Source organism: Oncorhynchus clarkii, chromosome 11 (genome assembly GCF_045791955.1).
Source record: "Oncorhynchus clarkii lewisi isolate Uvic-CL-2024 chromosome 11, UVic_Ocla_1.0, whole genome shotgun sequence".
Classification (NCBI taxonomy): Eukaryota; Metazoa; Chordata; class Actinopteri; order Salmoniformes; family Salmonidae; genus Oncorhynchus; species Oncorhynchus clarkii.
In genome coordinates this window covers 26,457,286-26,473,233 of record NC_092157.1, presented here as the reverse complement: position 1 = coordinate 26,473,233, position 15,948 = coordinate 26,457,286, and the positions used below count along the sequence as shown (strand labels likewise).

At 41.8% G+C, this 15,948-nt stretch overlaps 1 protein-coding gene across 1 annotated transcript in view; it reads right to left on the bottom strand.

The window, feature by feature from the left end:
• The window catches only part of LOC139420413 (integrin beta-1-like), a 45,386-nt gene that overhangs the window by 6,098 nt on the left and 23,340 nt on the right, over positions 1-15,948 (bottom strand). The window contains exons 2-11 of the mRNA XM_071170494.1: positions 15,669-15,735; positions 4,899-4,984; positions 4,407-4,626; positions 3,764-3,934; positions 3,259-3,497; positions 2,619-2,774; positions 1,694-1,789; positions 837-926; positions 449-589; positions 26-228 (exon numbers count right to left, since the gene is read on the bottom strand). Coding sequence (XP_071026595.1) covers positions 26-228; positions 449-589; positions 837-926; positions 1,694-1,789; positions 2,619-2,774; positions 3,259-3,497; positions 3,764-3,934; positions 4,407-4,626; positions 4,899-4,984; positions 15,669-15,735 — 1,469 coding nt within the window. The remainder of the gene's footprint in view (positions 1-25; positions 229-448; positions 590-836; positions 927-1,693; positions 1,790-2,618; positions 2,775-3,258; positions 3,498-3,763; positions 3,935-4,406; positions 4,627-4,898; positions 4,985-15,668; positions 15,736-15,948) is intronic.

Sequence of the window (15,948 nt, the reverse complement as noted above, 5' to 3'; positions counted from 1 at the left end):
TGCTAGTGAAACATAAGTGCCTTACCTGCAGGCTCCACATTCATATGTCCCGTTGCCGTTGTGGCAGATGTCACTGTTCTCAATGCCATCTTTGTGACAGTCACACTCGCAGATGAAGTTCAGAGTGATCTCCACCTCCTCATTGAACCCTAGGGGTTTGATCTTGATGGTCTCTGGTTTGCCCATTTTAGGACACTGCTTAGCTGTGATGCTTATGGTGAAAGACACCTACAGATCAGGGATGAAGGGATGCATTCACACATAAGGCATAATAATCACATTTTGTAATAAAAACAATGACCTTGACACCTACAGATACTGAAAACATTATATTTACTTGATCAGAAAGCTAAAATAACTGAACCTGAATTTTAAAAAAAAATCTAAAATAAATACATATGTATTTAGAATAGAAAACATTCAATGTCATGTTGTTTTGGTTTCTCACCTCGTCACCGATTGAGATATTGGAGCATTTTCTTCCCATCTCTCCCTCACCAGTCACTCCGTTCTTGCAGCGTGACTGATACATTATGGTCACTCCCTCTGGTAGCTTGCTGTTCTCCAGAATCACCTCTGAGGAAAGAGACTAGCACACAAAGAACAACAATTAGCCCTTTGTACACTATATACAACATTTTCAGTAGGCTTCAGTTTTACAAAAGCAGAAATGCATATTTTTGACTATTCCCATAGAAAGATCAGTTCAGAAAGAGAAATGTGATGACTTAACAGTAGCAGCAGCATGGTTTTGCCAACTATTTTAAGGATGAAAGTTAGATAGTGTGCAGAAGTGCATCTTCTCCAGTAACTAAACCAATCCAATCTATACTTACATTGTAGGCATCAATAATGAGGTTGATAACGTTGCTGGAGTTAGCAGAGAGTATCCCCACTGCAGATTTAGGAATGAGATTCTTTAACTCCTGAGAGAGAAAACACAATACACTAAATGATCATGTATGTCAATTGGAATCCTGTCAATCTCTAAATACTCACCAGAAAAGTCTAGAGCAAAAAAGTTTTGTCATGTTTTGCCTGACCCATTAAGATTGCGGAGTAGTTTGATTGTGGTCTGCATCACATAGTGGTAAAGTCAATCTAAAGTTACAACTTTTTGAAGTGTTGTGAGGTTCTAAATTCAGAGATCCAAGTCTGCGTCCTAAATGGCACTCAATCCCTACATAGTCCACTACTAATATCGGGAATAGGGTGCCATTTGGGATGCATCGTGTAATCAACTAAATGAGAACGCCATTCTACCGAGGTTGACAGATTGCAAATATTGTCCAAACATTGGACTGATGGGGATATGATAAAAGGTCATTACGGAACTCCAGGCAGACTTCTAATTGGCTTGAAAAGCACTAGAGGGCAGCAGGGAACATTCAAAGGCAGCTGTCCAAATGGAAACCTATTCCCCACAGTGCAGTACTATTGACCTGGGCCCATAGGGATCTTGTTAAAAGTAGTTCACTTTTTAGGGAACATGGTGCCATTTGGGGAACAACCAGAGATCCAAAGAGATGCTACTGGTAACAGAGAGAGATGCTGCTCTTCAAAGAGTTGGGCTTCTTCTAACCTACAACAGACAAGCACAGGAAATTGAAAGGAATTCCACACACACATCCACACACACACCCACGTACAAACACGCACAGACACAAACAGTGTAATGGAACAACTGACTGACCTTGTAAACAGGCTGGAACTCCTCTGTGATGGCAAAGATCGTCTGGATGTTGTTGTCGCTAAGTTTCTGAACCAGGTGAGCGATGGAGGGGTAGTCCTGTTACAGGGAGACAATGAGGAAGTACAGGTATCAGGCAAGCCCTTTGATGACATCACTAAGGGCAAGTAGCCCATTCCCTTCAAACTTGTCATATTCAAAATGCAGACCACACAGAAGACTAGAAAGAAAAGTCACAATACATGCAGTACATAGGAGTGCATCATTATACTACATATCGCATTATTATACTACACAGTGTATTACTATAATGCATAGTGTATGATTATACTACATAGTGTATTATTATACTCCATAGTGTATTATTATACTCCATAGTGTATTATTATACTACATAGTGCATTACTATAATGCATTACTATAATACATAGTGCATTACTATAATACATTGTGCATTATTATACTACAGTGTATTATTATACTGCATAGTGCATTACTATGCTGCATAGTGTATTATTATACTACATAGTGTATTATTATACTGCATAGTGTATTATTATACTACAGTGTATTATTATACTACAGTGTATTACTATACTGCATAGTGTATTACTATACTGCATAGTGTATTATTATACTACATAGTGTATTATTACACTGCATAGTGTATTATTATACTGCATAGTGTATTACTATACTGCATAGTGTATTACTATACTACATAGTGTATTACTATACTACATAGTGTATTATTATACTACACAGTGCATTATTATACTACATAGTGTATTACTATACTACACAGTGCATTATTATAGTGCATGATTATAGTGCATAGTGTATTATTATACTACATAGTGTATTACTATAATGCATAGTGTATTATTATACTACATAGTGCATTACCATAATGCATAATTATACATACATAGTAGTGGCTCATTGTGTACATGTTGTTCTCCAGGTGACATTTCCCATCGTTGGGCAAAACTATCCCTCCCAGTTTCCCGTCTCCAGCAAAGTGGAAGCCAGCGTCAGTGGAGAACACCAGCAGACGGGTGACGTTCCTCCAGCCAATGTGCTCCTGGGGAAGGGAGGGAGGACTATTAAAACATGTACAAATTAACCACATACAGAAAATGGACACAGCCTAGAGAAATACCAGAGAACAAAATTACAAGACTTACAAAAGACTCAGGAAGTATATATCAAAAACTATGAACAACTATGTGAAAGGTTACCCTCTTAAAATAGCAGTTTAGCGCCCTAGAGTGAATGAACTTTCAAACATTTATAAAAAGGCCTTCTCTAAGCATATACACATTAAGCCTTGACTCCAGCCATTCTCAAATGAAAGTAGGGTCTTGAGGTCTGGTACCATGAGAAAGGCAATATAAAGCCCTGATAAAAGTATTATTGGAACTTTATGGTCTGGTTTTCTGGACAGATATCAAGCCTAGTCCTGGAGTATAAACTAAGCTCAATGGAGAATTCTTTTCAGTCCTGGACTAGGCTTGATCTATGTCTGGGAAACTATCCCTAAATATGATATAAAACATATTACTTACACCACACACAGCCACTTGCATGATGGCATCAAAGCCTCCCTCCGGTGAGTCCAGGTTTCCAGAGATCTGCTGTTGTCCCACCAGGGTGTTAAACTCCTGTCCATTGCTGGTCAGCTTCAGGACGTTCTTGTAGCTGAAGGGACTGGTGCAGTTCTGGTCCCCAGTACAGGGGTTCAGCAGCTTGGATGGGGTGATGCTAATGTAAGGCATCACTGTCTTTTCTACAAAGGAACCAAAACCTAGAGAAGAAGAAGAAGATATCCATCTCATATATAAACTGTATAGTTAAGGAGACGGGACACCAATTTGTTAGCTTCAAAACATCTTTACTAAGATCAAACCGGTTATCTTACACATGGCATTATGGGTATTGTAGTACAGTGTAACTGCAATATGCACCCAACCAGAACTGAAAGCAGAAGAGATCAATTTGAAGTGGAGAAGATGTTCAAATAAATATAAACATCCTCAATCCTCATACAACCAGGCTGATTCTCAAGCTCACCGATTTTAAAATCAGTCGTGATCTTTGACATCTCCAGCATCAGATGTGTTCCCAGGTTCTTGACGTTTTCCAGATCGTCCTTCATGGAGTAGGACAGGTCCATCAGGTAGTAGAGGTCAATGGGGTAATCCTCGGCCCGTTTGAACTTCAGGTTAAAAGACTGGGGTTCACCTGCAGTACACAGACAAATGGGCAAGGTTAAGCCGGGGACTACTGACTTGCTAACTCTGGCATATTTACATTGATGTGAACACTGAAATCTTGATTCATGTGCACCTTCCCTGTCAAATAAGGTGCTGGCCTTCACATTAAAGAGTATAAGGAACACTCCTTCCAAATCATAATAGCTAAAACACTCAAAGAAAATGGAGGCTACTGTAACTAATCAACATAACAGTGAAAGACCACGGAGGAACAGCAGGATAAACAAAAAAGACCCTCAGCAACGCTGCGTCAACAATGGTTGTCAAGCAAGATGTTTTGGCTGAAGCAAAGTTAACTAAGACTACATCCCTAATGACAACCGATTCCTAACATAAGGCACCACTTTTGACTAGAGCTAAAAGTAGAGCACTAAATAGGGAAAAGGGTTCCATTTGGGACGCAACCCAATCAAAAGTAACAGTTCCATTTAAGTTTTTACCAGATCTGAGGCTGAGGGTGAGTTTCTGTGGCTGGACCTGTGTGATGTCCTCTGCTCTGAGATTCTCTGCTCCCTTGTTGCGGTTGGTCACAGCCTTGTTCTTCAGGGCCCGTTGGCTGCCTTGGGGGTTCTCTACCTTGGTGGAGCTACAACCTCTCTTCCTCAGGGACTCCAGCTCGTCACAGCGGGTCGATGTGGCCTCACCCTGCTTCAAGAACCCCTGGGAGAGAGGAGGTATAAGTATTATGAAACATTGCATTATGGCACTCAGAGGAAATCCACCCACAATGTAAGGTCCTTATTTTCTGAAAATGTATTTCCTACTCTCCCAAGCAGGTTATAAAGGTTACAAACAATATTGCCCGACATGCTAGTGTTTTAATTCCAAGGAACAGTTTAGATTTCTTAAGTTGTAACGCTGAGTCAGTTGATATTAAGGTTGTGTAGCATCAACGCAGCAACAATGTTATTGGAAAATTCATATCCACGTACTGGGTCCATGCACCAGCCACATTTCGCTCCCACTTGAATACACTCCCCACAGGATTTGGCATTAGCTTTGATGCACTCGTTCCCTTCTGGAATGGAATGGAAAAACAAAGATTGAAAAGAAGCAAACTCATCATTAGACTCCTAAAACCTAACCAGGTAATAAGCCAGAGTGTACACATTGTGTAATTTGGAAAACTGTGTGGCTCAGAGAGAACAGTAAATTGAGCCAGAGACAGAATGGAATATTCCTCTGTTCCATAGTTCCATGATGTCTTCACTACTATGCTCAAAGAAATGCTCAAAGAAACATACACTGTAAACCCCAGGGGGATGTCATTACACAACTTTTGAGGAAACCTGTTGCACTTAATATATCTGAGTACAGTTACTTAAAGTGATTTGTAGTCCTTACTCAAAACAATAGAGTAACTGTTACCCTGTAGGGGGGTTCAGATTTGAATTGTATCAGCTTGAAAAAATGTTGCAATGCCCCCACTAAGCCACACCTCCAATATAATTTCCCAGTGTGCCTTGCCTTTTCGAGTGAGTCCTCTGGCCTTCACCAAGTGAGTTCCTAGGTGAATGTTATTATTATAATTAAACTCTTTATGACAATACATTACATATCTCAGATTTTATAGAATGGCGCCAGAGGAGATGGCTGCCGTTTTACGTGCTTCTAACCAACTGTGCTATTTTGTTATTTTTTTGGCGTTGTTTTGGTGTTATTTTTTGGGCGTTGTTACCTATTTTGTACATAATGTTGCTGCTACCGTCTCTTATGACTGAAAATAACTTCTGGGCATCAGAACAACGATTACTCACCTCGAACTGAACAAAGATTTTTTCCAAATCTGACACGAAGGATATACTGCTTTCTCAGGAACGTGAAGAAAAGACAGAGAAAAAGGGGGCGGAGGTCAGGCTGCCTTCTGAGAATTCGTAGGCGAGTGTGTAAACCTCCACTGCCATCCGTTCTATTGGCCAACATGAAATCATTGGAAAACAAAATGAATGATATACGATCAAGACTGTCCTATCAACAGGACATGAAAAACTGTATTATCTTATGTTTCACCGAGTCGTGGTTGAACGACGACACGGATAATATACGGCTGGCAGATTTTTCCATGCATCGGCAGGACAGAGAAGCTACGTCTGAGAAGACGAGGAGCGGGGGTGCGTGTCTATTTGTCAATAACAGCTGGTGCGCAATGCCTAATATTAAAGAAGTCTCAAGGTATTGCTTGCCTGAGGTAAAATACTTTATGACAAGCTGTAGACCACACTATCTACCAAGAGAGTTCTCATCTATATTATTTGTAGCCATCTATTTACCACCACAGACTGATGCTGGCACTAAGACTGCACTCAACCAGCTGTATAAGGCCATAAGTAAACAAGAAAATGCTCACCCAGAAGCAGTGCTCCTAGTGGCAGGGGCCTTTAATGCAGGCAAACTTAAATCCGTTTTACCTCATGTCTACCAGCATCTCACATCTCTAGACCACATTTACTCCACACACAGAGAAGCATACAACGCTCTCCCTTGCCCTCCATTTGTCAAATCTCAACATAATTATATCCTTCTTATTCCTGTTTACAAGCAAAAACTAAAGCAGGAAGTACCAATGACTTGCTCAATACGGAGATGGTCAGATGAATTGGATGCTACGCTACTGGACTGTTTTGATAGCACAGACTAGACTATGTTCCGGGATTCAGCCAATGGCATTGAGGAGTATACCACCTCAATCATCGGCTACATCAATAAGTGCAGCGACGACGTCGTCCCCACTGTGACCGTATGTACATATCCCAACCAGAAGCCATGGATTACAGGCAACATCCGCATCGAGCTAAAGGCTGGAGCTGCCGCTTTCAAGGAGCGGGACATTAATCCGTACGTTTATAAGAAATCCCGCTACGCCCTCAGACAAACCATCAAACAGGCAAAGCATCAATACAGGTTCTAACACCGGCTCTAACACTTCTCAGATGTGGTGAGGCTTGAAAACTATTACAGACGCGAGCCTAACAGACAAGCTAAATGCCTGTTATGCTTGCTTCGAGGCAAGCAATACTAAAGCATAAATGAGAGCACCAGCTGTTCTGGCTCTCGGTAGCCGATGTGAAAAATACCTTTATTAAACAGGTCAACATTCACAAAGCTGCAGAGCCAGAGGGATTACCAGGACGTGTACTCAAAGCATGCACGGACCAACTGGAAAGTGTCTTCACTGACATATTCAATCTCTCCCTGACTGTGACGACCCTCCCACTCTGTCTGCCGTATTCTGTCTTTGTTCTTGTTTCCTTATCAGGATGCCGGTGGGCGGAGTTGGGAGGGTCATCAGCTTCATGGGAAACACCTGGGCCAGGTGTTTCCCAGGATAAATAGACCTCTTCCACATTCATGGAAGAGACTCTCTCCATGCAGACACCTTTGTAGATTGTGTTGTGGGTTTTTGTTTGTTTGCTTTGGCACCTTTCAACAGCCTGCATTATCACATTCATGCATGCAAAACACTCACTTACACTACTGATTACTGATTACACACACCATTGTATATTTTCCTTAGTTGCTTTAGTTAATAAATATATATTTTGTTACGCCTTATCGCCACGTTGTCTCCCTTTGTTACGGGCTTTGAGCCGGTTCATGACACTGACCGAGTCCGGGATTCTTCCGATGACATTGAGGAATACACCACATCAGTCACTGGCTTTATCCATAAGTGCATTGAGGACGTCGTCCCCACAGTGACTGTACATACATACAAGAGGTCGACCCATTATGATTTTTCTACGCCGATACCGATAATGATTATTGGAGGACCAAAAAAGCCGATAAACGGCCATTTAAAATGTATTTGTAATAATGACAATTACAACAATACTGAATGAACACTTATTTTAACTTAATATAATACATAAATAAAATCAATTTAGCCTAAAGTAAATAATGAAACATGTTCAATTTGATTTAAATAATGCAAAAACAAAGTGTTGGAGAAGAAAGTAAGTGCAATATGTGCTATGTAAGAAAGCTAACGTTCCTTGCTCAGAACATATTAACATATGAAAGCTGGTGGTTCCTTTTAACATGAGTCTTCAATATTCCCAGGTAAGAAATTTTAGGTTGTAGTCCTATAATAACTATTTCCCTCTATACCATTTGTATTTCATTAACCTTTGACTATTGGCTGTTCTTATAGGTACTTTAGTATTGCCAGTGTAACAGTGTAGCTTCCGTCCCTCTCCTCACTCCTACCTGGGTTCGAACCAGCAACACAACGACAACAGCCCCCATCGAAGCAGCATTACCCATGCAGAGCAAGGGGAACAACTACTAGAAGGCTCAGAGCGAGTGACGTTTGACACGCTATTAGCGCGCAATAACTAGCTAGCCATTTCACTTCGGTTACACCAGCCTCATCTCGGGAGTTGATAGGCTTGAAGTCATAAACAGCGCAATGCTTGACGCACAACGAAGAGCTGCTTGCAAAACGCACAAAAGTGCTGTTTGAATGAATGTTTAAGCGCCTGCTTCTGCCTACCACCGCTCAGTCAGATACTTAGATACTTGTATGCTCAGTTAGATTATATGCAACGCAGGACACGCTAGATAATATCTAGTAATATCATCAACCATGTGTAGTTAACTAGTGATTATGATTGATTGTTTTTTATAAGATAAGTTTAATGCTAGCTAGCAACTTACCTTGGCTTACTGCATTCACGTAACAGGCAGTCTCCTTGTGGAGTGCAACGAGAGAGAGGCAGGTCGTTATTACGTTGGACTAGTTAACTGTAAGGTTGCAAGATTGAATCCCCCGAGCCGACAAGGTGAAAATCTGTCGTTCTGCCCCTGAACGAGGCAGTTAACCCACCGTTCCTAGGCCGTCATTGAAAATAAGAATGTGTTCTTAACTGACTTGCCTAGTTAAATAAAGGTATATAAAAAATATTTAAATCGCAAATCGGCGGCCAAAAATGCCGAAGCATCAATACAGGGCTAAGATTGAATCATACTACACTGGCTCCGACGCTCGTCGGATGTGGCAGGGCTTGCAAACTATTACAGACGACAAAGGGAAGTGACACAAGCCTACCAGATGAGCTAAATCACTTCTATGCTCGCTTCGAGGCAAGCAACACTGAGGCATGAATGAGAGCATCAGCTGTTCCGGACGACTGTGTGATCATGCGCTTCGTAGCCGACGTGAGTAAGACCTTTAAAACAGGTCAACATACACAAGGCTGCGGGGCCAGACGGATTACCAGGACGTGTGCTCCGGGCATGTGCTGACCAACTGGCAGGTGTCTTCACTGACATTTTCACCATGTCCCTGATTGAGTCTGTAAGACCAACATGCTTCAAGCAGATCACCATAGTCCCTGTGCCCAAGAACACAAAGGCAACCTGCCTAAATGACTACAGACCCATAGCACTCACGTCCGTAGCCATGAAGTGCTTCAAAAGGCTGGTCATGGCTCACATCAACACCATTATCCCAGAAACCCTAGATCCACTCCAATTTGCATACCGCCAAAACAGATCCACAGATGATGCAATCTCTATTGCACTCTACACTGCCTTTCTCCACCTGGACAAAAGGAACACCTATGTGAGAATGCTGTTCATTCATTGAATACAGCTCAGCGTTCAACACCATAGTACCCTCAAAGCTCATCACCAAGTTAAGGATCCTGGGACTAAACACTTCCCTCTGCAACTGGATCCTGGACTTCCTGACAGGCCGCCCCCAGGTGGTGAGGGTAGGTAGCAACACATCTGCCACGCTGATCCTCAACACTGGAGCTCCCCGGGGGTGCGTGCTCAGTCCCCTCCTGTACTCCCTGTTCACCCACGACTGCATGGCCAGGCACGACTCCAACACCATCATTAAGTTTGCTGATGACAAAACAGTGGTAGGCCTGATCACCGACAACGATGAGACAGCCTATAGGGAGGAGGTCAGAGACATGGCCGGGTGGTGCCAGAATAACAACCTATCCCTCAACGTAACCAAGACTAAGGAGATGATTGTGGACTACAGGAAAAGGAGCACCGAGCACGCCCCCATTCTCATCGACGGGGCTGTAGTGGAGCAGGTTGAGAGCTTCAAATTCCTTGGTGTCCACATCAACAACAAACTAGATTGGTCCAAACACATCAAGACAGTCGTGAAGAGGGCACGACAAAGCCTATTCCCCCTCAGGAAACTAAAAAGATTTGGCATGGGTCCTGAGATCCTCAAAAGGTTCTACAGCTGCAACATCGAGAGCATTCTGACCGGTTGCATCACTGCCTGGTACGGCAATTGCTCGGCCTCTGGCCGCAAGGCACTTCAGAGGGTAGTGCGTACGGCCCAGTACATCACTGGGGCAAAGCTGCCTGCCATCCAGGACCTCTACCCCAGGCGGTGTCAGAGGAAGGCCCTAAAAATTGTCAGAGACCCCAGCCACCCCAGTCATAGACTGTTCTCTCTACTACCACATGGCAAGCGGTACCGGAGTGCCAAGTCTAAGACAAAAAGGCTTCTCAACTGTTTTTACCTCCAAGCCATAAGACTCCTGAACAGGTAATCAAATGGCTACCCGGACTATTTGCATTGTGTTCCCCCCCAACCCCTCTTTTACCTCAATTGGCCAGACCAACCAGTGCTCCCGCACATTGGCTAACCGGGCTATCTGCATTATGTCCCACCACCCGCCAACCCCTCTTTTTATGCTTCTGCTACTCTCTGTTCATCATATATGCATAGTCACTTTAACAATACCTACATGTACATACTACCTCAATAAGCCTGACTAACAGGTGGCTGTATATAACCTCGCTACTCTTATTTTTAAATGTCTTTTTTCTGTTGTTTTATTTCTTTACTTACTTACCTAAACACACACACACACCTTTTTTTCCGCACCATTGGTTAGAGCCTGTAAGTAAGCATTTCACTGTAAGGTCTACTACACCTGTTGTATTCGGCGCACGTGACAAATAAACTTTGATTTGATTTGAGTCTGTAATACCTACATGTTTCAAGCAGACCACCATAGTCCCTGCGCCCATGGAAGAGAAGGTAACCTGCCTAAATGATTACTCATGTTGGTAGCCATGAAGTGCTTTGAAAGGCTGGTCATGGCTCACATCAACAGCATCATCCTGGATACTCTAGACCCACTCCAATTTGCATACCGCCCCAACAGATCCACAGATGACACAATCTCAATCGCACTCCACACCGCCTTTCCCACCTGGACAAAAGGAACACCTATGTGAGAATGCTGTTCATTGACTACAGCTCAGCATTCAACACCATAGTGCCCTCAAAGCTCATCACTAAGCTAAGGACCCTGAGACTAAACACCTCACTCTGCAACTGGATACTAGACTTCCTGATGGACTGCCCCCTGCGGTAAGGGTAGGCAACAACATGTCTGCCACGCTGATCCTCAACACTGGAGCCCCTCAGAGGTGCGTGCTTAGTCCCCTTCTGTACTCCCTGTTCACCCACGACTGCGTGACTCCAACACCATTATTAAGTTTGCTGACAACACAACCGTGGGAGGCCTGATTACCGACAACAATAAGACAGCCTACAGGGAGGAGGTCAGAGACCTGCAGTGTGGTGCCAGGACAACAACCTCTCCCTCAATGTGAGCAAGACAAAGCAGCTGATTGTGGACTACAGGAAAATGCGGGCCAAACAGGCCCCAATTAACATTGACGGGGCTGTAGTGGAGCGACTCGAGAGTTTCAAGTTCCTTGGTGTCCAAATCACTAACAAACGATCATGGTCCAAACACACCAAGACAGTCGTGAAGAGAGCATGACAACACCTTTTACCCCTCAGGAGACTGAAAAGATTTGGCATGGGTCCCCAGATCCTCAAAAAGTTCTACAGCTGTACCATCGAGAGCATCCTGACCGGTTGTATCACCACCTAGTATGGCAACTGCTCGGCAACTGACCGTAAGGTGGTACAGAGGGTAGTGCGTACGGCTCAGTACATCACTGGGGCCAAGCTTCCTGCCATCTAGGACCTGCAGTGGCAAGAGAAAGTATGTGAACCCTTTGAAATTACCTGGATATCTGCATAAATTTGACAAAATTTTATCTGATCATCTAAGTCTCAACAATAGACAAACACAAGGTGCTTAAACTAATAACACACAAATTATTGTATTTTTCTTGTCTATATTGAATACATGATTTAAACATTCACAGTGTAGGTTGGAAAAAGTATGTGAACCCCTAGACTAATGACTTCTCCAAAAGCTAATTGAAGTCAGGAGTCAACTAACCTGGAGTCGAATCAATGGCATGAGATTGGAGATTTTGGTTAGAGCTGCCCTGGCCGATTAAAAAACACTCACAAAATTTGAGTTTGCTATACACAAGAAGCATTGCCTGATGTGAACCATGCCTCAAACAAAAGAGATCTCAGAAGGCCTAAGATAAAGAATTGTTGACTTGCATAAAGCTGGAAAGGGTTACAAAAGTATCTTTAAAAGTCAGTCTACGGTAAGACATTGTCTATAGATGGAAAGTTCAGCACTGTTGCTACTCTCCCTAGGAGTGGCTGTCCTGCAAAGATGACTGCAAGAGCACAGTGCAGAATGCTCAATGAGGTTAAGAAGAATCCTATAGTGTCAGCTAAAGACTTACAGAAATCTCTGGAAGATGCTAACGTCTCTGTTGACGAGTCTACAATACGTTAAACACTAAACAAGAATGGTGTTCATGGGAGGACACCATGGAAGAAGCCACTGCTGTTCAAAGAAAATACATTGCTGCACGTCTGAAGTTCGCAAAAGAGCTCCTGGATGTTCCAGAGGTACTGGCAAAATATTCTGTGGACAGATGAAACTAAAGTTGTGTTTTTTGGAAGGAACACACAACACTATGTGTGGAGAAAAAAAAAGGCACAGCACACCAACATCAAAACCTCATCCCAACTGTAAACTATGGTAGAGGGAGCATCATGGTTTGGGTCGGCTTTGCTGCCTCAGGACCTGGACAGCTTGCTATCGTCGACTGAAAAATGAATTCCCAAGTTAATCAAGACATTTTGCATTGAAGCTCAACAGAAGTTAGGTGATGCAACAGGACAACAACCCAAAAGACAGAAGTAAATCAACAACAGAATGGCTTCAACAGAAGAAAATACTCATTCAGGAGTGGCCCGGTAATTTCTGACCCCAACCCGATTGAGATACTGTGTCATGACATAAAGAGAGCAGTTCACACCAGAAATCCCAAGAATACTGTGGAACTGAAACAGTTTTGTAAAGAGGAATCGTCCAAATTCCTCCTAACTGTTGTGGAGGTCTGATCCGCAACTATAGAAAATGTTTGGTTGAGGTTATTGCTGCCAAAGGAGGGTCAACCTGTTATTAAATCCAAGGGTTCACATTCTTTTACCAACCTGCAATGTGAATGTTAATACAGCGTGTTCAATAAAGACATGAAAAATGTGAATTGTTTGTGTGTTATTAGTTTAAGCAGACTGTGTTTGTCTATAGTTGTGACTTAAATGAAGATCATATATAATTCTATGACCAATTTATGCAGAAATCCAGGTAATTCTAAAGGGTTCACATACTTTTTCTTCCCATTGAATATGCTACGCGGTGTCAGTGGAAGGCCCAAATAATTGTCAAAGACTCCAGTCACCCAAGTCATAAACTGTTTTCTCTGCTACCGCACAGCAAGCGGTACCGGAGTGCCAAGTCTAGGACCAAAAGGCTCCTTAACAGCTTCTAGCCCCAAGCCAGAAGACCGCTGAACAATTAATCAAACGGCCACCCGGACTATTTACATTGACACCCCCCCATTAGTTTTTACACTGCTACTACCCGCTACGTATTATCTATGCATAGTCACTTTACCCCTACCTATATATACAAATTACCTCGACTAACCTGTTCCTCCGCACATTGACTCGGTACTGGTATCCCTTGTATATAGCCTCGTTATTGATATTTTATTGTGTTACATTTTATTATTTTTTACTTTAGTTTATTTGGTAAATATTTTCTGAACGCTTTCTTGAACTGCACTGTTTGTTAAGGGCTTGTAAGTAAGCATTTCACAGCATTGCACCTGTTGTAGTCGGTGAATGTGACAAATAGCGTTTGATTTGAAGGCAGGGTTCATCAAATAGTTCAGCATTGGGCCGATTTTATTTTTGAGAGGATGATCAGAGGGCCGGAACATATTTAAAAATCATTTTTATACTGCAAATTGACTGCAAGAAGCCAAAACTTATATAATATTTTACTAAAACTTAATCATTTCAAACCTTGCTTACATTTGTATACGATTAAATAGTGCCTTCGGAAAGTATTCCGACCCCTTAACTTTTTAAACATTTACGTTACAGCCTTATTCTAAAATGGATTCAAAAAAAGAAAATCATCTACACACAATACCCTATAATGACAAAGTGAAAACATGTTCGTAGAAATGTTAGCAAATCTATTACAAATAAAAAAACAGAAATACCTTATTTACATAAGTATTCAGACCCTTTGCCACGAGACTCGAAATTGAGCTCAGGTGCATCCTGTTTCCATTGAACATCCTTGAGATGTTTCTACAACTTGATTGGAGTCCATCTGTGGTAAATTCAATTGATTGGACATGATTCGGAAAGGAACACACTTGTCTATATAAGGTCCCACAGTTGAGAGTGCATGTCAGAGCAATATGTAAATGAACTTATGTAAATATAATATATATTCTTTTACTTTGAATAAATTAGCAAAAATGTATAAAAACATGTTTTTGCTTTGTCATTATGGGGTATTGTGTAGATAAATGAGGGAAAAAACGATTTAATCAATTTGAAAGTAAAGCTGTAATCTAAAAATGTGGGAAAAGTCAAGGGATCTCAATACTTTCGAAAAGCACTGTATATCTCTCTATAATTTATCTTTGTGCAGCATAAAATTAATCAATCAATCCCTCAATGTACATGCAAAAACACAGATATTAATTATATATTTTTTTGTATCTACCTGCAGTAGAGCATGCTGGGAAAAAAGTAAATTTGTTATCATAACTTAAAATATTTAGTTGATGTGACTTCCCATTGTCCCCCACGATGAAATCGGGGAGGGAACTGTGGATCTGTCTGCGTCTGTTCGTTCGTACGTCATACTCGATATCTCAGACAGCACTGGTGACAAAACTTGGGTGAATGATGTGTCTTGCCATAGAAATACGGCATTTACAAAATTACACCGATTGGCCCAAGGCGGGAGCTATAGTAATTAACAGAAATTTGTTAGTCACACACAATCTCAATTTGCTCAAAGTGGGGTGCTGTATCATTCATGGGGGATGACACGTTTACTGTTGCCTTGTTTAGTTGAGTCAGGACAACTTAAACATTTTCAAGAAATAATGACTTTTCATTGACTTTGAGATCAACTTACTTGAAGTATTTGAGTAAAAATGTCTTGGGGTTTACAGTGTAGGTGGAGCTGCTTCTTCTGGCTATCGACATCATTACATTACAGCAGCATGCTCAGTTGGGGTCGGCTCACCCTTACGGGACATCAGGCAGTTAATCACTATTCTGTACATTTATGATGCGGTTTAGTAGAAATATATTATGATTAGATGATGTACTGTGTAGTCAGTCAGTGTACAGATACAGAATACTGGTGTTACTGTTGAGGGTTGATTTGGTCTAACAAGGTGGAAGTTACAGTACGTAAATCAGAAACTTGAGATAAGATGGAGAATAATCTTACCTTGCTGAGCACTGCTGTAACAAATGACTCCTAACAACGTTGAAATCAGAAGTAGTTTCAGGTCCATCTGAAAAAAAGAACATGTGTGAAGATACAGTAAAGGTGGAGGTGAATACTGTGTTTTTGTTTACATTTCAGTACCACAGAAGGCATTTGGTTTTGTGAATGTATTTACATTTGTAGTACCATAGAATGCATGAGGCTTGGCGATCTAATGCATACATTCTTCCTTCCCTTGACAAAAAGGACCAGTTAACTGATATTGTCATGCTTCCTCGTG